This window comes from Hippocampus bargibanti, linkage group LG03 (assembly GCF_051943395.1).
Source record: "Hippocampus bargibanti isolate YZ-2025 linkage group LG03, ASM5194339v1, whole genome shotgun sequence".
Lineage (NCBI taxonomy): Eukaryota > Metazoa > Chordata > Actinopteri > Syngnathiformes > Syngnathidae > Hippocampus > Hippocampus bargibanti.
The window spans coordinates 7,758,736-7,782,867 of record NC_142736.1 but is presented as its reverse complement, the minus strand read 5'-3'; the positions used below and the strand labels follow the sequence as shown (position 1 = coordinate 7,782,867).

Sequence of the window (24,132 nt, the reverse complement as noted above, 5' to 3'; positions counted from 1 at the left end):
GGTCGGATCACCCGCTGCCTTCTTACTTGCTGTTTTTTTCTTTTATTTGTGAATAAACATCCTGCTTGGGTAGTACATGTCTGCTTTGGGATCCCAAACATTCCACTACGTTCCGACGAGTCAGCTGCCGTCACTCTCGCTTGGAACGTGACAGCTACAGATGACTCGGCTACAGGATGTACTTTTCTCTTAAAATATCTATCCAATGACACTTGCTCTCACTCCCACAGTCACATCACTAGATTTCACAGCCTCCTTATTCTTTAATATCGTACTGATCGTAGATTTCGCCATGCTGTATTGCCTTGCCAGATGAGACACTCGCACACCTCCTTCATATTTTGAGATTATTTCTTTCTTAAATGCAATAGTTGTACGCAGTACTTTTCTTTTGTCACTTTAAGCAGCACTTACTTGCTTTGGAGGCATGATTAGGGGCTAAAACTCTTCGTACACCTATATTAAACGCTAGAGCAAAACGCAGCACGTCCGCTCGCGACAACAGTTGGTCACGAACAGAGCGATACACCCGTGCGCCGCCCAGCTCTTCACGCTCGCGTACACACTCACGCGTCGTATTGACGCACACTGACCAATACTTACTTTTTGACTCTAATCACCCTTTACAACATAAACTAGGAGTTATCAGAACCCTCCAGCATAGGGCTAAACTAATACCAACTAGCACTGAAGGTAGAGAAAAGGAGTCAAAACATTTCAGGAGAGCACCCACTAACTGTGGGTACCCTCAGTGGTCATTCAAAAAATGTCAGAAAGAAAGAATAGGGAATGAAACCAATAATTCTCAAGATACAAAAAGGAGAGGAGTAGCAGTACCGTACATTGCAGGAGTTTCCGAAAAATTACAGAGTCCTTTGGCAACATAAAATTCCTACTTATTTCAAACCGATAAACACGTTAAGGCAAAAATTAGTGCCTCCAAAAGATAGGCTACCAAATGAAAAACAAAGTAATGTAGTTTATTCCATACATTGTAAGAATGAAAATTGTAAAGAGCAGTACATTGGGGAGACTCAACAAATTCTCAAAAAAGACTTTATCAACATCGCAGGGATAATATAAGTGGACCTCAATCTGCAGTACATTTGCACCTAAAAGCTAGCAACCACTCATTTGACGACAATGAGGTTAAAATCTTAGCGAAAGAACATAGATGGTTTGAAAGGGGGGTAAAAGAAGCGATTCTTATAAAACAACAAAATCCTTCATTAAACCGGTCTGGTGGGGTGAGGTTCAATTTGGATCGTTCATACAATAGCCTGCTTAGGCAAAACAGGTTAAGCAACTTTCGTAATGCAGATGAGGGTCGTTATGCTGATGAGGTGATACCGGTGGGAGTGGGGGTAATAGGCCAGTCGTTCGTCAGGAATGTAGGAACAATCAGTGGGGCCACAGGGAGGGGTCCTCTGCCCCCCCAACCTGAGAGTAGGGACTTATCATAGCTGTGTCCGGCGCCACCATGTCTGGACATTAGGGATATATAAATAGGGCCGATACGACCAGTCAGACTTTAGTTCGCTGACGAAGCCTCTTGGATAGGAGGCGAAACGTCCGAAACCTTCACTTTTGTACAGATGACGGCTGAAGAAACCTTCTCATCGATGGACCACTCCTGTACGACTGAGAGCTTACACAGACGTTTACTTGATTGTGTATTTGGTAGAGTGTTTTATGCACATTCGTAAACATATGTTATTTCATGCTTAGTTAGTACATTTTATGTTATTTCATGACCTTATTAGTTCACTAGTTGCGTGTCTGCAGAGTGTAACAAGTATCAACTTTCAGTCTAATGTTCTCCCAACACTTGTCCGTAGCTGATTGGACAACAGATCACTGCTGTGTGAGTTTTAAACTAGTTGGAGGCGGGCTTTGTGCTCTTGGCTTCCCGCTTCTGACGAGAGATGTTCTCCTTTTGTTTTATGAGAATGAAGTAGTTTTTTTCTGTTCACCATCTATCGTCCCCGCTGGTATTCCATCATAAAACTCCGTTGAACTCCGAACCAGAAGAGAAACAGGAATTAGAATCCAACATAAATTGGTGCCAACAGCCCGTGCCAACAGTCGGGTCCGGAGCGGTTGGGGGGTGCCACCTGCGTGCTCCAGTTGACAAGAGCTTCCTGCTCCTTGGCAGCGTCTGCTTGTGAATTCTCCGCAAGAGAGTATTGTTCCTTCGTCGACACCTGCTCGTTCACTGGAAAAAACGAGAGCCGAAAGAGAAGTGGAGCTCCTCGTCATACTGACTGACTGAATACAGAGCTGTGTTCGATGAAGTTATTACAAGGTGGGTGAGCGCCAGCACACAGTCATTGTTTGAATGTATTGTGGGATCCTTTTATGGCCAGAAGGTATTCTATTCATGTTTAATCCACATATCCGGGGCTGGTAACACGAAGTTATGAGGTAATATCATCTGATTCTGATTCTGTTTCTGATGATTCTGATCACGGCAGATCCCCTTAAAGGACAGCCGACGTCACTTTTTTTGTTTTTTAACTGACACCAGAAAAAACGTTTTATAGCATCTAAAATACCCAAAACATGCAGTATGATATTTTTAGTCAAAGGCAGAACACCAATAAAAATGACTTAAAGTGTCCAAAATCGGCAAAGAATTGAGCTGCGAATTGGGCATTTTCAGAAAGTCCCGCCCCCATTTTGTGACGTCACGCCAAGACGTCTTGCATTGCTTGTGAATAACAACAATGGCTTCAGATTCTGAGAATATGCTTTCTTGTTACACATCCAGTTACGAATATGATTCAAATAGTCCTGAAGAGCAAAGCATACATGTTTGCAATCGATTAAAGAATTTATTTGGGCCATTTTGAGGCAACATTGGGGGACAATCTCTCACAAAAAAAAGAGGCACAAAATGGCGACATCCTGCGACCACCTCCGTTTCCACAGGCTGCTAAATTCTTAAATGGCGCTTGGACGCCCTCTGGCGGTTTTTGGGTGCAACACGAGGTCCCCAGACCAACCAAGTCCAGCAATATACATTGACGTGATGAAAGGACAATGCGATAATGCGTCCTTTTCACGGTCAGTGGGTGGTCCATTCGTGACATCACGTACGCACTCATCACCAACTCAAAAACAAGACTTCCTGAATATTCAGCATGAGTCTTAAAATGCAAAATATAGCTATATGTGGTGGAATCTTATTAAAATACGATCAGTAGAAGTCATTTGAAGTGATTTTACAAATTATGGACACAACTTCGGTTGTCCTTTAAGTTCGGGCCCATGCATATGACTATACGCGCGACTGATCGAGGCTAGTACGGATCGAAATAGTGTCTGGTTCCTGCGCCGGCGGCGGAATGTAAGACCGGTGGAATTCTAATAATAATATTCACAAGAGGTGGACTCCTGGAATTCACTGAGTGCGAGGGCTGGAGAAGAAATTGGAAAATTGAAAGATTTTTTAATTTTGATCCAGACGATTGTGTTATTTTTTGTTTAAATGCAGCTGCAATTGATCGTGGATTCTCCGTGATATTAATACATTCATTTTGGTTGATCTGTGCTAAAGTGGTGAACTACAAAAAAATTATTTGTCTCACAAAGATCTTGAACAAAGAAGGGTGGGGGCGAGGAGCCATTTGAGCCGTTAGTGTGAGTGCGTGCGCGTGTGTGCGTGTGTGCGTGTGTGCATATGTGCATTCATTGTCTGTGTATGTGAGCGCGTCTCGTGACTGGAGATTTGACACAGCGGGTGTCTTCCTTGTGTTTGAGTTAACACTGTGTGCCTTACTGGAAGAGAGTTTGACACGCGCAAATTGTTGAATTGCGGGATTTGAGAAAATGGGTGCAATTTTTTCTAAAAAAGCTCCAATTCACCGGGATATTGAATTCATGACTAAAAAGTTCCCAGGATGCGAGCTTTACTGTAAGAAGTGGGTGCAGCGTGGTCAATTTTCTGGTGCTTTGCAAATTCAGCTATTGAAAGAGATTATGTTTCGTTTGAAGCTCCAGGGGGCATAAGCAGTTGGCAGGCGTCTCCAAAAGATTTGTGATGGTATTTTGGCTTGTGAAACATGGCTTGCACAAACACGGATTAGGGAAAATGAGCTCGAGGTAAAACTGATTAAAACAGAGGAGAAAGTGATGGTCGCGATGACTTCCAAAGTGAGCTCACGATGAAACTGTTGCTTCATCCGTTGCACATCCCAGTATAACGGGGCTCGTGGTGGATGAAAAGCGTTTCTACAACCTGATTTGGAAGACACACCTTTACCTGACAGCATCCACGTTGAAATTATTGCTGATGGTTTATTACCAAACATATTTAACGCAAGCAGCAGAAATTGTTGCATTAACTGAAGCATGTAAATGGGCAGAAGAACAGACTATTGAACATGCAGATTTATTGAGAGGCTTGTTGAAAGCTATCCTCCTTCCAAAAATGTGGCTGTATGCAAAGGTGCAGCGCACACAAGGGCTAAAGCCAGGATTAGCTCGGGCAATGCTAGAGCAGATGCAACCGCCAAAAAGGCTGCTTAGACTGCTTTTCAATCTAGTAAGCAAAGAGACACGTGAATTAGTGCCACACAAGTTTTGAAGGATATGCAAGCGTTAACCACAAAATCCGAAAAAGATCTGTGGCTGGCCGATGGTGCTTAGCTAGTTGATGGGCTGTATAAAATAGACAATAAACCATGTTTAACGAGAAACATGTTTCCGATGGTGGCTTGGTTGAGACATGGTAGGTCACATGTATCAACAGGAGGGATGGTGTTTACAGCAGGAAAAGTATTCCATTTAAGCAGAGGTTTCAACTCATATGCAAAAAACTTTTGTCGGAGTTGTTTGAGATGCTGTAAACACAGTCCACAGGGTAATATACGACCAAAAAGAGGAAAAATTCCACAGGGGTCACACCCCTTTGAAGTGGTCCACATGGATTTCATTGAACTAAGCACAAGTGGTTCTTATAAATACTGTTTGGTGCTAATTGATTCATTCACCAAATGGGTGGAAATTGTGCCTTCAAAGAAATCCGATGCATTATCCGTTGCGAAAGCATTTTGCAAACATATTATTCCAGAACATGGCCTGAATGTCTGTGTTTGGTTAAATTATATATGAAAATAACGCCCACTAATAACGGTTTAACGCCTTTTGAGATATTTCATGACAGGCCATTCATCCTCCCATTATGGGAAGGTTAACCTTGGGCAGAGAACGAATCAGATCCAGGTGCTTTGTTGGCAAAATGGTTGTGTGAAATGTTTACAACAAATGAGTAGTGCATTCCACATGTGTACTGCCACAGTCCTCTTTGTTCCCTCCACAGGAACAGAGGCTGCTGCGCCCCGGAGACGAGGTGCTGATCAAGGCAATCAGGAGGAAGACCCGGTCTGCACTAAAGTGGGAGGGGCCATTCACCGTGCTGATCACAACGCCAACTGCCATCAGGTGGAAGAAAGACGGAGCGAAACTACTCACTAGCTATGGGTTTGGTCCACATCATCTTGCTTTAAGGACTTGTGGGGGCAATCCAGATGACACACGTAGAGCCCCCCATTCCATCAGCCTGTGAAATTCCACTATTACATCCAACGACGTCAGATAAGTGTCCAAACATGGCACACCCTGTAACCTGCTTTCCACTAGAAGCTGCAGGAATAGTCTCATTTCCCCTTAGCGTCCTCGTGAACGAACTACGACAAAATGGAAGCAATTATCCTCCAGTTTCTTGGTACGCTCGTATCAAGTTGGGGAAGGCTTGGACCACTGGTTGGGATTCCGTTGTGGTCCATTCTAAGCCCAACACAAAATGGGTTCAAGATAGCTGTGCCCAAGAAGCAAAACAAACTGTCGTCAAGATAGCTTGAGGGAACTGGTTAGGAACTGGAACTGGCACGATAACAGATATCCAACTTGCCATCATAACTCATGATGCTGCAGGATGCATGGACTTGAGACTCTGTCCTGATTTTCGTGAACATCACACTGGTTTTCCCGTAACTATATGCATGATGTCATCTGTGACATCACCAGTCGTAACATCGTCTTTCCAGCGTAAACCACACATCAGACTGACAGCCTATGTGGAAATACCTGACAAAACGGCCCAAAATTCAGGTGTCATGGACGCATTATATCAAGCGTTTACAGGAGAAAAACATGACTGGAATCCGTTGTTGTCAAACACGTGGTGTCGTTATGCGACACTAATTGCTAAACAAAATAGGAAAAGTAATTGTTTTGTATGCTCTTATATGTCTAATTCTGTGACACAACAACGCGATCATTCAAAAGTATTCGGAGATAGGATGGCTCGAGCTGCATATATGTTAATATCTTCGCATAAACCTAATCAACATTTTCCGGTTCTTCGCAATGCTTCGAGAGGAGAGATTGTTCCAGGTTTAGATACCATTTTGGAAACTGAAAATCAGGTTAATACTTTCATCGTCCAGTGCACCATCATGTGAAAAGAAGAGTATCGTTTAAGCCCCATGATTCGATCTGGGGAACTGATGTTCCAGAACAATTCAAACACCATAGCGTGGGTAGTAAGGTAATGTTAGCTTTTTTCCACAAATTGGAGTGGCTAAAACATGCTACGAATTGAAACAATTGATTACAGGTATTCAAGTGTTTGTAAATGCCAACTTGAAAGTGGATGTAAAGCAAAACACCCAAATTGCAGCAATTAGACAAATGGTGCTGCAAAATAGAATGGTTTTGGACCTTTTGACAGCCCCCACAAGGGGGCATCTGTGACACTTGTACGTACATACCCGAAGAAGCGAATTCCATAAACATGACTAATGCTTTGTCTGTTATCAGGGATCTCAGAGATGCTATGGCCAAAGATCGGCGGCTTGATCACTCGTGGAGTTTTGACATACTTTTCGGGGGCCCTTGGTATACGACTTTGCTTAGACTGTTTGTGCCTATCGCGTTCGTGATTGTAGTTATTTTCCTAGTCATTGGTTGTATTATTTTATGCTTAAGAGCAATGCTAATGAATATGATAACTAATTCTCAGGTGAACTACGCAAAGGTTTTGTATCAACAATTGCGTGAAGAGGACCCTGTGTTGTAGCTTGGAATTGTAAACCATGGCCAGAGTGTGGTTGTTCCAACCAAAAAAACGGAGAGCCGAGAAGGAATTTTCCTCGTCAATATTTTGATTGAATTGAATTTATCTTTAAGACTCTCGCAAATGGGGAGGTTGCATATCACAGCAGTAAAGTTATGACAGAGGTTTTTCGCCTTCTCCATGGTAAAATTAAAAAAATGGTTCCCTTTGCAGTATGACGTGCATGCATGAAAACCGTTTTGGGAATGTGTGTACTGATGTTTAAATGTGCAACAGGAGTGAATGATAGAGTGTTTTATTTGTGTTTTGTGTTTTATTTGTAAACATATGTTATTTCATGCTTAGTTAGTACATTTTATGTTATTTCATGACCATATTAGTTCACTAGTTGCGTGTCTGCAGAGTGTAACAAGTATCAACTGTCACATCTCGTCGCCGTCCTGGGCGCGCCCCGCCCCTCCTGTCATCTCCTCCGCTGCTCCCTGGAGACGGCCCCTCCCATCACCACGCACCTGGGTTTCCACAGCTGTTTGTCATTCCCGTGATTGTGCCTTCTGACTATATCTACCGATCGCGCTATTCAGTCTCCATCGGAGTATTCAGAAAGCTTACCTCGAGACCTCCCTTCCGTCAGGTCTGCCATCTTTTCCCTCACTCATCGCCACTTGTTTTGTTTGTGCACATGCTCCCAGTAAAGACTTTTATTGATTACAAGTATCTGTCTCGCCGTGTACTTTGGATTCGAACCCCCGCTTTCCCTCGTCTCTTGAGTCCTGCCTCCTAGCCTCAAGAGACGCGACATCAACTTTCAGTCTAATTTTCTCCCAACACTTGTCCGTAGCTGATTGGACAACAGATCACTGCTGTGTGAGTTTTAAACTAGTTGGAGGAGGCGGGCTTTGTGCTCTTGGCTTCCCGCTTCCGACGAGAGATGTTCTGCTTTTGTTTTATGAGAATAAAGTAGTTTTTTCTGTTCACCATCTATCGTCCCCGCTGGTATTCCATCATAAAACTCCGTTGAACTCCGAACCAGAAGAGAAACAGGAATTAGAATCGAACAGTATTGATGCCTTCATTGCCTCTTACCCTGATTAACACACACACACACACACACACACGCACACACACACGCACACGCACACACACACACACACACACACACACACACACACACACACACACACACACACACACACGTACATGCACACACAAACCCACACACACATGCGCACAGGCTGCTTATATTTGGGGTAAGTTTCTCACCTAAATAAGTCAAATTGCTTTCAGAAATGTTTTTGTCATCTTTTTCAGTGACAAATATTAATGAAAATAGATATTATCTGTTTTTCAGACCAGAAATAAGAGCTGGCAGAAGTCACAAAAATGGTTGAAGTCAGACAAAGGGGGAAAAATGAAGTTGTTCTGCGATTCATTTGGCTAAGTTCCTCTTATAAATCGGGACCAATCAGTATCCAATGCCCCTGCTGTAATTAGCGGGTTCTTGGGACTTTTGGCACTCCTATCCGGGGTCGTCAGATCAAGTGACTCTAATGTTTGTTTGTCCAGCTCTTTTGCTGGATTCTTTTCCTACTGTCCTTGTAAAAATTATTGGCACTCTAAAATGGTTTCCTCTCTAGGGCAATACGCATATGATTTAGTTAATTGTTATTTCTGAGGATCTACATCCCTCAAAACATTGACTTTTGTGTGTGTGTGCGTGTGTGTGTGTGTGTGTGTGTGTGTGTGTGTGTGTGTGTGTGTGTGTGTGTGTGTGTGTGTGTGTTTGTGTCATCCATGGATTTGGTGCTGCAGTTGCTCCTCTTCCTCATCCTTGCCACTGGATGGAACATCTGTATGTTCAGGGCGGAACCGAGCAGATCGCATCTTTCCAAACAGACCAGGACTGAGCTGTTGCCTTCGGAGTCTATAAAAAAAATTATATACAGATTAGAATTTAATGACAAAAAATATTTCACTCTTCCCTCTTAATTATCTCTCTATGTCACTTGCCATATTGTGGTCAACCAATGGAATCCAATCAACTAAGTTTGAGGCGCATGCATTTTGAATTGCACACGTACACAGCACGGAGCCTCAGAATGATCACACTTCAAGGCTTTTCTTCAGCAGAGGTGTAAGCAACAACGTTTAGTATTCCAACAAATAATCGAGCGTTATACATTTGTAACACATGTAGTCATTGATCCAGAAAATTTGTGATTGCGTGATTTGTTTCATTTAGGTCACAGAAAGATGAAAGTGCGAAAGATGAAAGAGTTTTCTCTCAGTCCTCCGGTTTCCTCCCACATTCCATAAACATGCATGGAAGGATGATTGAATACTAAATTATAATAATAGTCTATTCGTGTGAGAGTGACTGGTTATTTGTCTCTGTGTGCCCTACAATTGAATGACAACCAATTCAGGGTGTCCGCCTCCGAGCGCCTGAAGATTGCTGGGATATTCTCCAGCACCCCCTGCGACACTCATGAAGATTAAAGGATAACCGACGTCTGCGGGCAAGTTGTGTCCATAATTTGTAAAATGGCTTCAAATGACTTCTACTGAGCGTATTTTACAAAGATTCCACCGCATATAGCTCTATTTTACGTTTTAAGACTCGCGCTGAATATTCCGGAAGTCTTGTTTTTCAGTTGGTGACGAGTCCTCACCCTACGTCACTGAAGGAACGCCCCTGACCGAAAAAAGGACACATTGTAGCAGTCCTTCCATCACGTCAATGCATTTTGCTGTACTTGTTTGGTCTGAAAACTTCGTGTTGCACCAAAAAGAGGCAGAAGAGGGCGACAAAGCTCTGTGTAAGGAATTAATCAGCCTGTGGAAACGGGCTGATTAATTCCTTACACTGAGCTTTGTCGCCATTTTGTGCCTCTTTTTTAGTGCTACACCCACCCCCTATTGTCTCAGAATGGCACGGAATAAATTCTTTAATCAATTGCAAACATGTAGGCTTTCCTCTTCAGAACTATTTGAATCATATTCATAACTGGATTAGTAAAAGAAAGCATATTCTCCGAATCATTGTTTTGATTCTCCAGCAAGGCAAGACGTCTTGGGGTGACGCCACGAACAAGGGGACCGGACCCTCTGAAACTGGCCACTTCCGGGTTCATTTTTTTTGCAGATTTTGGACACTTTAAGTCATGTTTATTGGTGTTGGTGCATTTGACTAAAAATATCATACTGCGTGTTTTGGGTATTTCAGATGCTGTAAAATGTTTTTCTGTCAGTTAGGAAACAAAAAAAGTGATGTCGGTTGTCCTTTAACTGGTGTGGAAAAAGAAAGAATGAATTCAGAAAAACATCTCTACCTGTTATTTTATTTTGTAGCTGGGCTGCCTTTATTTAATAAAGGAAGCCTCTTCATGTGTTGACTTTAAAGAGTTTTGATGTTTCTCTTTATGTGTAGGTTGGTAGTTGTCAGATCTCCCAGGCTGACACGGTAATGTGTCCCAGAGCTTGATCGTGGCGTGGAGTCGAGCAAGTCGTGCTGTGAACTCCGTCCGACGCTGTGTGGGTCTCTGCATGCTGTCTGTGTCTGTGTGGGAGTCTGTGGTTCTGTCTGAGTCCACGAAGGTCGCTACTTTGCATGCGTGGGAATGCATCAAGACATCAAAGGGCTTGAAAGACATCAAAGGGTTGAAAGGCGTACTTCAACGCCGCAGTGCACACATGTGACGCAACAGCTTCCTATGTTCGAGTTGTTTAGGTAGGGAAACAACAGTCAACCACAGCTGAAACTGGTAATTGATTGACTATCACGTTTGGGCTTATTGAGCATAATGTGATTGATTTCAGAACTAAAGAACTGAAGAACCATTATGTCCACAAAGTTGAGGTGATCTGTTGGGCATATTGAACATAATGTGATTGCTTTCAGAAATGTGAGTTGTAAGTAAGCAAGGGTGAGGAGAGTTGAAAATGTGAACGTGAGAGTCCCGGCACAATGAAAAGACAATTTACATTCCCAAAATGTCCTGATGGCGTTATTGATAAAGGTAGAATGTTGTGTCTAATTTGTGAGAAGGATTTTGCTTACCACAGAAGCAGCTCAAATCACATCAATGCAAAGCACCCAGTCGTGAGTGCAGCCAGAGCTAATGTTATCATCAGAAGCATTTGCAATTTAGCTAGCCATTGCAACGGTCCTTTGCGAAATTCGAGAAGAACACCCCATGGTTGAGTCATGAAGTCAGCATTGCTGCTGTGTCCTATGTATCCTAATGGCAGATCGCTGTTTATATCAGCATTTTATTTTGAAAGAGTCTCTGGGAGTCTTGTTCACGAATGAGAGTAGGAGGGAGCAAAGGATCGACAGGCGGATCAGTGCGGCATCAGCTCTGATGCAGACTTTGTACCGATCTGTCGTGGTGATGAAGAAGCTGAGCCAAAAGGCAAAGCTCTCAATTTACCGGTTGATCTATGTCTCTATGGGTCGCCATGGGTCATGACCGAGAACGAGATCCCAGATACAAGCGGCAGAAATGAGTTTTCTCCGTAGGGCGTCCAGGCTCCCCCTTCGAAAAGGTGAGAAGCTCTATCATCCGAGAAGGGCTAAGAGTCGAGCCTCCACATCACACCTCATCTTCTCCTCCACATAGAGAGGAGCAGATGAGGTGGCTCAGGCATCTGACTAGGATGCCTCCTGGACTCCTTCCTGGTGCGGTGTTCCGGGCATTCCCCACTGGCAGAAGACCCTGGGGATGACTCGGGACACGCTGGAGAGACTATGTCACCTAGCTGGCCTGGGAACGCCTCGAGATCCGCTAGGAAGAGCTGGAATAATTGGCAGGAGAGGGAAGTCTGGTCTTTTCGAGTGAAGCTGCTGCCCCGCGACCTCACCTCAGATAAATGGCAGACAATGGATGGGGGGATGGATGGATAAACAGTTTTGAAGTTGTCACTGCAGAAAGAGCCCGACAGTGCCACCTGTTGGTCACAAACAGACCATCAATTATATGTACGATTTTCGCTATTCACTGACCCGATCTCCAGCTGGGCTTTGTTGTGTACGTCCATTTTAAATGTGTTCACATTGGCCATTTTTTTTTTACAACACGCTGCATTAGCCACATCTGCCAAGAAAAGTACAGCTCATAAACAGAATTTAATCAATATTGGTGTTCCAAGAAGTCATGAAAGATGTTGCTTAAATGCCTCATTAAAGAAAATATGGGTGCCAGCCGAAAGACATCAAAGGGGAGCAATGACATTTTCTCACCATGTGCTGAATTTAAAAAATACATGAGAAATGAGAGGTCCAGCAAAACCTGTGTTTCTTTGGTTGGTCAGCTGTGCAATATTTAGGGGCTTAGATCTTAGCTTCTGTGGTAAGCAAAATACTTCTTATAAATTAGACACAACATTCTACCTTTTCTACCTTTTCATTGTGCTGGAATTCTCAAGTTCACATTTTTAACTCTCCCCACCGCTGCTTACTTACAACTCACATTTCTGAAAGCAATCACATTATGTTCAATATGCCCAACAGATCACCTCAACTTTGTGGACATAATGGCAAACTTAAGTTCTTTAACATAGTTTTCACACACGTTAGTGACATCAATGCGCAAATCCTCAAATGTCATCTTTTTCGGACAGACTCACACAATTTCCACACCCAGGTCCTGATAAGTTTCATGAGTTAGGACTCACACACAATCCAACATTTGAATCAGCCTACAGTCAGATATTTATTAAACTCGCTTAAACAAACTCGACCACATCTTATTGACTGCCTGGTATGCAATGACTTTTCCTTTATCTTTAGTCTCTATAAGTTGTTAAACAGTGCCCACCAAGAGTGGGTCAGTTCGCTGACGAAGCCTCTTGGATAGGAGGCGAAACGTCCGAAACCTTCACTTTTGTACAGATGACGGCTGAAGAAACCTTCTCATCGATGGACCACTCCTGTACGACTGAGAGCTTACACAGACACCAAGAGTAATGTTATTCAATTAGACAGTTGGATAGCTACTTAGGTAAATCGTTTCCGCACTTATTAGATAACAGTAAAAATGATGTGCACATGTTGTGCTCCAGGCAATATATTGGAAAAAAAAAACAATTTGAAAATGTCAACCACAGCACAGTCTGTGTAACTTGATTTTGGTGGCAAATGTTTATTACGCTGCAGTATTTGTATGATTAGATTGCAGCTAATAGAGATTAGTTAGTCATGACGACTACATTTATATGAAGTCGGTGTACTTACACTGTTTATATTAATGTTCCTTTGTGGTAGTCCTTTAGTAGGCATGCCTCATATATCCGGATTCAATCCGGATATATGAGGCACCACAGCAAAACCAAAGGGAGACAAAAGGGTACATTTCAAAAATTACTCTTACAGAAAAATTCACAGCTATTGGTAAACACAAGAAAAATTAGGAATGAGCAGATTTCAAGGGAGAATTGGATCAAAAATTTGTCAGACAGAGATCTGTCAGAGACACAAAAATGCTGTACTAACCAAATGTTTAAATTTCTCACTGACTCCTAAAACAATACCTACAATAGTCAACATCACACCTACTGAATCGGGCATTAAAAAGAGGCAGATGATCTACGCAAAAAATCAGCCCTTCTCAGTAGTGCCAAACCACCTCCGTCCAACATAACATCAGAAGAGAGAACAAATATTACTATTTTGCCAGCAGACAAGAGTAGGTGTACAGTGCTTCTCACCACATAGGATAATGAAGACAAAACAAATAGGTTAATCAGTGATTCTAACACTTATGAGCAATTAAAAAGGGACCCTTCCAATAGATACAAGAAAGAAATGATAGACTTTCTCCAAAAGTTAGAGATATTAGACTGAAAATAAAATGTTACAGTACACCCTACAGATACACAAAGTTATCAAATATACTCCATACATCCATATAGACTAAACTAGACATGAAATAACATAGGATGTTTACGGATGTGTAAAAAAACGTTCTCCATTCCCCCCTGTTGCACATTTAAACATCAGTACATACTGTTGGGGTAATTCGCTATACAAACATCTTTAAACATCTTTTTGCATCATTTCATTTTGGTTTGGACTTCCTGATACGTCATCCTGCCTGCCTTTACATGATGTCACACCCCATTACGTCACATCCTATTGCGTCGCACACTGTCCGTCATATAAATGCTCTCTCAGTCCGCGTCTCTCTCTCTCTCTCTCTCTCTCTCTCTCTCTCTCTCTCTCTCTCTCTCTCTCTCTCTCTCTCTCTCTCTCTCTCTCTCTCTCTCTCTCTCTCTCTCTCTCTCTCTCTCTCTCTTCCTCCTCCTCGGCCGACACCCCGCGATGCCCCTGCTGTCTACAAGTAATTTATTCTGTCCAACACCTGGCTTCCTGCTGATTTAACCATCCTCTGCCATCAACACCCTGAAAGGCTATGAATCAGGAACGAACGATCACGATAGACCCAATATTATTGGTGCCGAGAGAACCCGGATCCGAGCAGATGACATCGAGAGGGGGGGAGCCCTTTTTTCCTTCGAGTGTGTTCGACAGGGGCCGCCCTCCCTTCTTGGTGTCTGTCGCTCAGGATTGCCTTCACGGGTGAGTGGTGCCGCTAGCCTGCAGCTATGTTGAATGAATGGATTGAGAAGATTTTTTTCGGCCAAAGGAATTCTAATTACGGTTGATCTGCGCATCGGTGAGCTTGTGGGCAGGTAAATGTGGTAAGGTAGACCAATTCTAGCCAAGCTCTGCGGGCGTAGACTTACTACGTTAAACTCTATAAGGCCTGTATGGACTATGAGTCGGTTTCCGGGCGCCGGGCAAACCGCTGATTAGTCGGTTGTCAGACTCGGATTACGCACGAGGGCCTAATGTTCCCTTTAGGACGATTACAGTGTTATTTTTTGTTTGATTGCAGCTGCAATAGATCATGGATTTTCCATAACATTAATGCATTCATCAACATTAGCGCATTATCAGCATTGCTAGCCATTGCTGCGGGGCTTCCGAGGGAGTTTCATTGTCCATGAGGGAGTTTCATTGGCTGTGACAATTTAAAACATATGAGTCAACGAGTATGTATGCCTGTTTCGTGCATACACTTATGGACACATGGATGTATTATGTAGATCGAGGATGCTTGGACTCTTGGACACAAATGTATTTGGAAGGGCGTCAATGTTCGTGGAGCCTTTCCCTCCGAGCCAGCAGAAGATCCTAGCTCTACTGGGGTCTTATATGAATCCCCAAAGCAGATTCCTCATTTGGAGGTATCTGCTGAATCTGTTAAGTTTGTTTTTTTGTAGATTTTGTTTTATTATTGTAGTTTTTCTTGCTAACACACTAAAGTTAGAGTGGAAAAGGGGTTGCTTCAGCAATAGGTGTTTCCTATTAGGTGATGGAGAGTTACAAAACCCCACTTATGTTCGCTTCATATAACGTTAAAGGTATCCTAAACCCAATCAAGAGAAGCAAAATTCTGGGAAAAAATGGCAAAAAAAAGCAGACATAATGCTTTTACAAAAACCCACTTAATTCATTTGGAACATGTGAAACTCAAAAGACAGGGATTCAAACAGGAGAGGAGTATCTACCATTATTTCTACAAAAGTAATATTTGAGTTGCAGACAGAAATTAAAGACAAGGAAGGGAGGTATAATATGGTGGTGGGTAAAATGGAGGGCTCCATGGTGACTCTTATCAATGTTTATGCACCACCTGGGGCATCATGGAATTTTTACCGACATATCTTCGACCTGATGATTACCCAGGCCCAGGATATGAAGGCCCAAGGATTGGTCATATGTGGTGGGGACTTTAACATGAGATTGAATCTTAAAATGGATGCATCAAAAACAACACAACAGCACAATAACCCGATGGCGGATAAAGTGGGAAAGATGATAAAGGAGAAGGCCATATGTGATGTATGGAGAGAGCTTACCCCAAGTACTAGAGACTATACTTTTTACTCGGGACCACATAATAGTTACTCAAGGATTGATTATTTTTACATATATAATAAAGACATCAGCCTTATAAGGACGTGTAAAATTGGAATAATGGACCTATCGGATCACAGCCCAGTCTATTTGGACATACAAATAAAATATGATAAAGGGCCTTACGCCTGGAGACTTAACTTAAGTGCATTAAAGGGGAAGATGAAGGAAGAAATAAAAGATGAAATCTCACAGTTTCTATTAGAAAATGAGAACGGAACGGTGCCTCCAAACATGGTATGGGATGCAGGTAAGGCGGTCTTAAGAGGGAAAATAATCGCAAAATTGGCTTTACAAAAGAAAAACAGAGGAAAAACTGGAAAAACTCGAAAAATCATTACAGCAACTAGAGAGTCAGCACAAAAAAATCCCCAAACGACCGTGGCCCAAGAAATTACAACAGTTAAAATCAGATACAAGATATCCATGACATAGATATTCAGAAAAAAAAAACTATTTTCTTAAAGCAGAATTAATATGAGGCGGGCAGTAAAGCAATGAAGAATCTGACATATAAATTAAGGAAGCAACAAGTAGAGAGGGTGGTTCATAAAATCAAGTACCCATATACCGGACAAATGAAATTTGACTTCAAGGACATCCAAAGTTGCTTTGAAAGATATTATAAGGACCTCTATGCCAAAACACTCATATTAGCTATCAAATGTTTCAATTCTGTAAAGGTTTCGTTGCCTTCTGCAGTCCACTGAATACATTTCGTATTGGTATATGAGTGTCAATAATGGTTGGGTGACTTGTGCATAATGCACATCCTTCCCGGGGACAAAACCTAGGCACTGGCTTAGCTATGTGGACGACACTTTCGTCATAATTAAAGAACAAGAAATTCGATCCTTCACAGATCACCTCAACTCGGTAGCCATCAACATTAAATTTACTTGCCAGGACATTTAAGAGAACCAAATCGCCTTTTTGGTTTGTAAAGTTATTATAAAAGAGGACAGAACGCTAAAACAGAAGTCTTTAGGAAGGCTACGCACACTGACCAATACTTACTTTTCGATTCTAACCACCCTCTACAACACAAACTAGGAGTTATCAGAACCCTCCAGCATAGGGCTGAACTAATACCAACAAGAGGCAAAGGTAGAGAAAAGGAGTCAAAACATATTAGGAGAGCACTCACAAACTGTGGGTACCCTCAGTGGTCGTTTAATAAATGTCAGAAGGAAAGAATAGGGAATGAAAAAAAAAATATCTGAAGAACCAAAAAGGAGAGGAGTACCAGTACCTTACATTGCAGGAGTCTCTGAAAAAGTCCTTTGGCAACACAAAATTCCTACTTATTTCAAACCGATAAACACTTTAAGGCAACAATTAGTACATCCAAAAGATAGGCTGCCAAATGAAAAACAAAGTAATGTAGTCTATTCAATATATTGTAAGAATGAAAATTGGAAAGAGCAATACATTGGGGAGACTAAAAAAATTCTCAAAAAAAGACTTTATCAACATCGCAGGGATAATACTAGTGGGCCTCAATTGGCAGTACATATGCACCTAAAAGCTAGCAACCACTCATTTGACGACAATGAGGTTAAAATATTAGCGAAAGAAAATAGATGGTTTGAAAGGGGAGTAAAAGAAGCTATTTTCATAAAACAGCAAAATCCTTCCTTTAACCGTAATGGAGGGGTGAGTTTCAATTTGGATCGTTCGTACAGTAGACTGCTTAGGCAACATAGGAATAGTCATGCTGATGAGTTGATACCAGGGCAAATTGGGCAATCAGGCCAGTCGTCAGTCAGGACAGTAGAAGCTATCAGTGGAGCCGCAGGGATTATTCCTCTGCTGCCCCCAACCTGAGAGCAGGGACCTATCAGAATGAAATGACCATGGAGATTATCGGGAGCACTGGCAAATAATGCCTGAATATCAACTACCGTCTAATCAGTAAAATATTATATTTTATGGGTGAGTGACAGATAATTTTTAATCAACAGTTTCTTACACAAGTGTGTTTTAGAGGATGATTTGACATCAACAGAAATCCAAAGTCAGGAACTCCACATTTTTCAATCAATAGATTGTTTTAGTCTGAAAGAGTATGCTTTGGGTTTGTTTTGATATTTGAACTCTGTGGCGTCTGTTGTCCTGATATTGTTAGTTATCAGCGCTGTACAGTGTTAAGTACCGTAATGAGCCGACTTATGCTGTATATGATGGTCACGGAAAAACAAACATAGACTCGCCATGATTTCAGTTGTCATGTCCGCATATTTTTTTAAACTGAAAAATGTGTTTCACATGAATTTGATTATCGTCTGATCTTAACTCTATAGAGCTTCTCCCCATTTTTCGCAGTGTGGTATATGGATGATGGCTTAGCCTTTATTCGTCTCGCAGTGGAGAGATTTGCGTTTTACAGCAGCAAAGTGATGACAGTAAGAGGAAAGGAAAGGAAGAAGTGGAAAGAGAACCAACGGGGAGGAGGCGCACCATCACACCAACATGGATGCTACAGATGCAAAGGCACAAACCATAGTGCAAATGAGCAGGACCTGCTGTAAAGGCGGCCAGTCTTGCGGCACCATCTTGAAGTCAAAACAACAACAAAAAAACTAAATAACAAATAATGTGACACAACACAAAAGACACAGAGAGTCGTTATATGTTAAGCTCTTTGTTGTGCACGGTCTTTGCTGTATGAAGGAGTTCTAGATCAGACTCAGGCATTTTACGGCCTGCGGGCCCACTCTGAATAAATCGCTGTCGCTGTGTAAAGCTGAGTAACACACATTTGTGTCGTGCCATCCCTTCGTCGTTCACAGTGATACCTGCCTGTGACGGTTTTGGACCGACCCAGGTATCCCCTAGGCCTGAGGACAGTTACAACAACACAGCTATTTAACAAAACTACACACAGAACGGGATGCAGCAACCAAGACCAGCTTTGTGATATCTCATAAAATCGCTAAAAACTGCAAGCCATTTTCCAAGGGGGAGTTTGTGAAACAGTGATTGGTGGACTCTGCTGCGCTAATCTGTCCGGAGGAAAAAAAAGCATTTGAGAAAGTCTCGTTGTCCAGGCGAACGGTGAGTTAAGTGTGGAGGACATGGCGTAGAATTTCCGACTTCAGCTAAAAAGTGGAGTGGAAAGTTTTGACTTTTTCTCATTGGCTTTTGTGGTGTTTTGTGTGACGAAGCAGACACACGCGTTATCCTTGGTAATGTATAAAGTATATTGACCGTCTAATACACCACATTACCCCCTAAGCTTAAAGGTAATTTCAACAATGTCTTAACTGTAATTTCAATAGACATTAACATTAACTTAGAATAATATATTCACATGACTGCATAACAATTTCTAAACAATAAACTCAATCTGAACATTTTCAATGACAACATCACATTCAATCTTTGTAACGTGAAGGGCGTTGTGTTTTACGTCCTGAACGTCTCAAAACCACAAGTGGTTCTGGCGGGTCCGGAGCACAAGCTGGTGGTGCAGGTGCTGTGGACTCTGGTTCGCCAAGGTCCCTGCCAAGAAACTGCCGATTGAGGCCCACAAATGAAAAACAAAGTAATGTAGTTTATTCAATACATTGTAAAAATGAAAATTGTAAAGAGCAGTACAGAGGGGAGACTAAACAAATTCTCAAAAAAAGACTAGCAACATCACAGTGGTAGTACTAGTAGGCCTCAATCAGCAGTACAAATGCACCTAAAAGCTAGCAAATAAAATAAAATCCTGACTAAACGTTTTGGAGACCAAGAAGGGAGTGACAGATACCACTTCATGTTTTCAACAGGTCATTACTTTTTATCAGCATATGCGACTTTTGAGTTGACAGCTTTCTTTGACAAAGATAGAAGTTAGAAGGCAGAAACATGGAGTATAATTGACTCCAGTCGTTGTGTCATCATACTACTTTAAACTTGAAAAACTTGTTTGTTTCATGTGAATTAGATTTGTCTGAACCCAACTTTGTAGAGCCTGTGTTCCAATGAGGCACTCATTCTAGCTGTGTGTGTGTGTGTGCTTGTATGACTAGTCTTGTGAGGACCACTAACATTTTATACCAAAAGTAGTGAGGACATTTTTGACAAGTGAGGACCTTTTGGCCGGTCCTCACAAGTTGTTCATTCTAAAAGCTTCTAGAGGGTCTATATATGCATCTGTTAAAGTTTCAGAGAGGTTCTCTCAAATTCACCTAAAACGATTTTTTGGTGTGTATTTTCATTTCACTTGGATACACACACTTTTTACTCATTGTGTGTGTTTATGTGTGTGTGTGCGTGGTCAATGAGAGGAAAAAGTTCATACCACAAAAAGTAAAACGATATTACAACCAAATTCACTACAGGGGTGAGGACTTTGAATGTATCCATTCAGAAACCTCAATCCTGTTGTTATTTCAGTTTCAAGTCCACTTTTTATGTCTTTGTTGTTAAAGAAGTTGAAGTGGGAAATGGGCTGACATTTAGTGTTCAAATGTAATACTAGTTCTTCTCTAAACTTCAGCAACGTTGGTCCTCACTCCTTATCTGGAGTGTTCCAGACCTCACAAACCCATTAAAACAGGAATGTGTGTGTGTGTGTGTGTGTGTGTGTGTGTGTGTGTGTGTGTGTGTGTGTGTGTGTGTGTGTGTGTGTGTGTGTGTGTGTGTGTGTGTGTGTGTGTGTGTGTGTGTGTAAATCTTACCTGGACTGTAAATGTTCCAATTGTACTTGCAGGTTCTCGGTCTGCTCGACGTGTTCATCCAAAGACCTCTGGAGTTTCCTCGTCTGGTTATTGGACTCATCCAGCTAACAAATACACATTAAATCTTGAGAATATATATATATATATATATATATATATATATATATATATATATATATATATATATATATATATATACAGTAAAGTCTCGTTATATCGATATTCAAGGGAGTCCGAAAAAATATCGATATAACCGGGACTATCGATATATCCGACCCCGTTTGCATGTAATTTTCTCCGTGCGTGCATAGAAATAGTATCGATATAACCGGGACTATCGATATATCCAATATCGATATAACGAGACTTTGAGACTTTATATATATATATATATATATATATATATATATATATATATATATATATATATATATATATATATATATATATATATATATATATGAGACTTTACTATATATATATATATAGATAGATAGATAGATAGATAGATAGATAGATAGATAGATAGATAGATAGATAGATAGATAGATAGATAGATAGATAGATAGATACACAGTGAGACCTCAACTTACGAACTTAATTGGTTCCCAGACAGAGTGTGAAAGGCGAAAAGTGTGTATCTCAAAAAAAAATCCCATAGGAAACCATTAAAATGGGAATAATCCGTTCCCGGGTTTCCATAAAATATACTTTTCAACTAAATAAGCCTTAGAAGTACACACAACATACCTTATTCTATGTATAATAAATGTGCTATTGTATTGTAATGAAAGAAATACACTGCATTGTATCATAAAGTCACTTTATTTACATTTGTGATGGTCATTTACGGCTTGATGGAATGGCGTTGGAGGTCGAAGGGAATTGCTGTTTGGAAAGAGAGGCGCATTACATGACGACTGTAATTAAAGAAATAAACTGTGCTGTAAAATAACGTTTTATTTACCTTTTTGATGGTCGTTGATGGCTTATGGAAGGAGAGTCACCTTCCATAAGGACTGTTGGTAACTTAACCTCTGGTGCTGTTTGGTCGCATGCTTCCGCCGAAGATCACTCCGCCAGCCGTGGTGGGTGTGTATTATGAAAATAGTGCTTATTATAAGGTTTAATTTTCATAAATTTGACGTTTGTAAGACAAAAAGTTTGTAAGTTGAGGTGTTTGAAAGTTGAGGTCTCACTGTATATATATATATATATATATATATATATATATATATATATATATATATATATATATATATATATATATATATATATATATATATATACTATGAGTAGTATAGTAACATCAGCAGAAAAAGGCGCGTCACAACAACATCCGTGACACTCTGACGAAGGCGGAAGTATACGCCGAAACATGTCAGGTAATTGAACACCTAAAATACACTGTCTGTTAGAAAAGAATCTGTTTTAAATTAGATATCAAGTAGACAATTTGACAGCGTCCCGTTTTCGTACCCGCTGTCCCAAAGAAGGAAGCGTTGCCCCGCCCCCGCTGTCAAACTGAACGTGACAATATCGAGCAAGTAGGATGTTTATTTGCCGGAGCAGCATTGTTTCGTAACAAACGCGTACGACAATTTTCTCCAGCCTGACAGCATAGCAATTGGGGGGGTATCCTCCGACGCCGAGGCGGAGCGGGTGGGATCGCCACGACAGGTGACCTCTTCTGGCTTCTCCGTTTGCAGGGAGAGTGATATTTGGACAGCTGTTTTTTTTGATATCTCGCATGCGTGGGAAGCCGTGCGGAATTGGGTCAACATAAAGCGTGTGCGTCGACACAGTAATAAAGATCAATAATACAAAATATAATATGATTAAAATGTGTCATGATGCCAAAAGAAATGTTAAATAATTTCTTGTTTTCTGGATTTTGGATGGGAGAAAGGTGCACATTTCTCCCCATCCAAAACAGTAGAGTGGTGATTGCAACCACCTGGGAATGGCCAATAGTCGCTGGGACCTGATTGGCCAGAAGCTCAGGTGAACCGCCTTTAAAACAAGACTGAGGAAGAAGAGGGAGAAAGGACAGCCTGGAGAGCAGTGTTACGTGTGGTCTGCCGAAAACTGATATCCACCACGACCTCAAATAAAGAACACTCAATATATCCTTCCTGGATCTGGCTGAGTGAACTTTTATCATCTTTCCACCTGCTTGCTGTCTCGCCGCACAACAATTGCGGTGGGATCGTTTCACCCTGCTTGAAGAAGGTGGGATCGTTACGCCTTGCTGAAGTGGAGAAAGATAAGAGGAAGCTGAGATGAAGAAGGTGGGACGAGGAAGAAGAAGTTGTGCAGCACGGGCCAACCAAATTGGACTGAAGAGTTCCGAAGGGGATCAAGGAAACCAGGAGCTTAAGTTGCCCAAGAAGATGCCGTTCTTCTTTTCCATGAGGCGTCTCTGACAGTTGCCAAGCCAAGGATGGAACTGAGCAGAGTGAGATGGAACCAGTGGTGAAGCCTCAAACTCAGACAGTGAGTACAAGCAGAGCTCAACTGAGGAATTGGTGAAAAAAATTGCAATTTCGTGCAATATTCTCAACATCGAGAGGGGATGTTGATTGAACAGATAAACCAATTAAGAGATCGGATGGACCACAACAAGCAAGAATGGACATTTGATAATCGATCGACATTATCCTCCTCTAAAACACAGCCCCAAAACACTGACCCTCGAACATCCAGGCCCACAAACCTTCCTCCGGCACAAGAAACTCCCATGTTGAGTTACCTACCATATGCCCAACCTCCACCGTGTCCTCGCCCAAGTCAAGCTGCAATTCCCATGGTTTCTGAACCCAGAATTCCAGAAAAAAACGGATGATGCAGAATATCAGAAGCTGGAAGAGGATCTCCAGCGAGAACAACAGCAATAATTTATCAGGGAGAGATTGGCACCCTGGACAGAAGGTGTTAATATTGTTACATACAGGACCAAGTAAGATACTGGCAAAGTGGCGGGGCCCATACAGTGAGTAGGAGAATAGGCCACATATGAGATTCTCTGCCCTGACAAACAAAAGAAAAATGTTATTGCTGATTATTTGACAAGAATGTTTGAACTCTGAGGAGAGGGTGTAAATGATGTCATAATTACAAAAGAAATGTTAAATAATTTCGTTTTTTCTGGATTTTGGATGGGACAAAGGTGCGCATTTCTCCCCATCCAAAACTGTAGAGTCGGGCAAACACTAATTGTCTCTGAGAAGGTGATTGCAACTACCTGGGAATGGCCAATTGCCGTAGGGACCTTATTGGCCAGAAGCTCAGGTGAACCACCTTTAAAACTAGACTGAGGAAGTCACTTCGAAGAGGAAGAAGAGGGGGAAAGGACAGCCTGGAGAGCAGTGTTACCTGTGGTCTGCCGAAAACTGATA

The 24,132-nt window shown here is 41.7% G+C and overlaps 1 protein-coding gene across 6 annotated transcripts in view; it reads right to left on the bottom strand.

The window, feature by feature from the left end:
* Positions 1-820: 820 nt before the first annotated feature.
* Positions 821-24,132, bottom strand: part of ccdc102a (coiled-coil domain containing 102A) — a 118,818-nt gene continuing 95,506 nt past the window's right edge. For 3 of the 6 annotated variants that reach the window (XM_088991790.1, XM_088991794.1, XM_088991791.1), the window contains 2 exons: positions 20,735-20,838; positions 821-9,005 (listed from right to left, as the gene is read on the bottom strand). In XM_088991790.1, the coding sequence (XP_088847916.1) occupies positions 8,870-9,005; positions 20,735-20,838 (240 nt within the window). In that variant the 3' untranslated portion in view covers positions 821-8,869. Of the gene's footprint in view, positions 9,006-18,565; positions 18,620-20,734; positions 20,839-24,132 lie in introns of those variants that run through there. The other 3 variants (XR_016114418.1, XM_088991792.1, XM_088991795.1) reach the window with 3 other exon arrangements.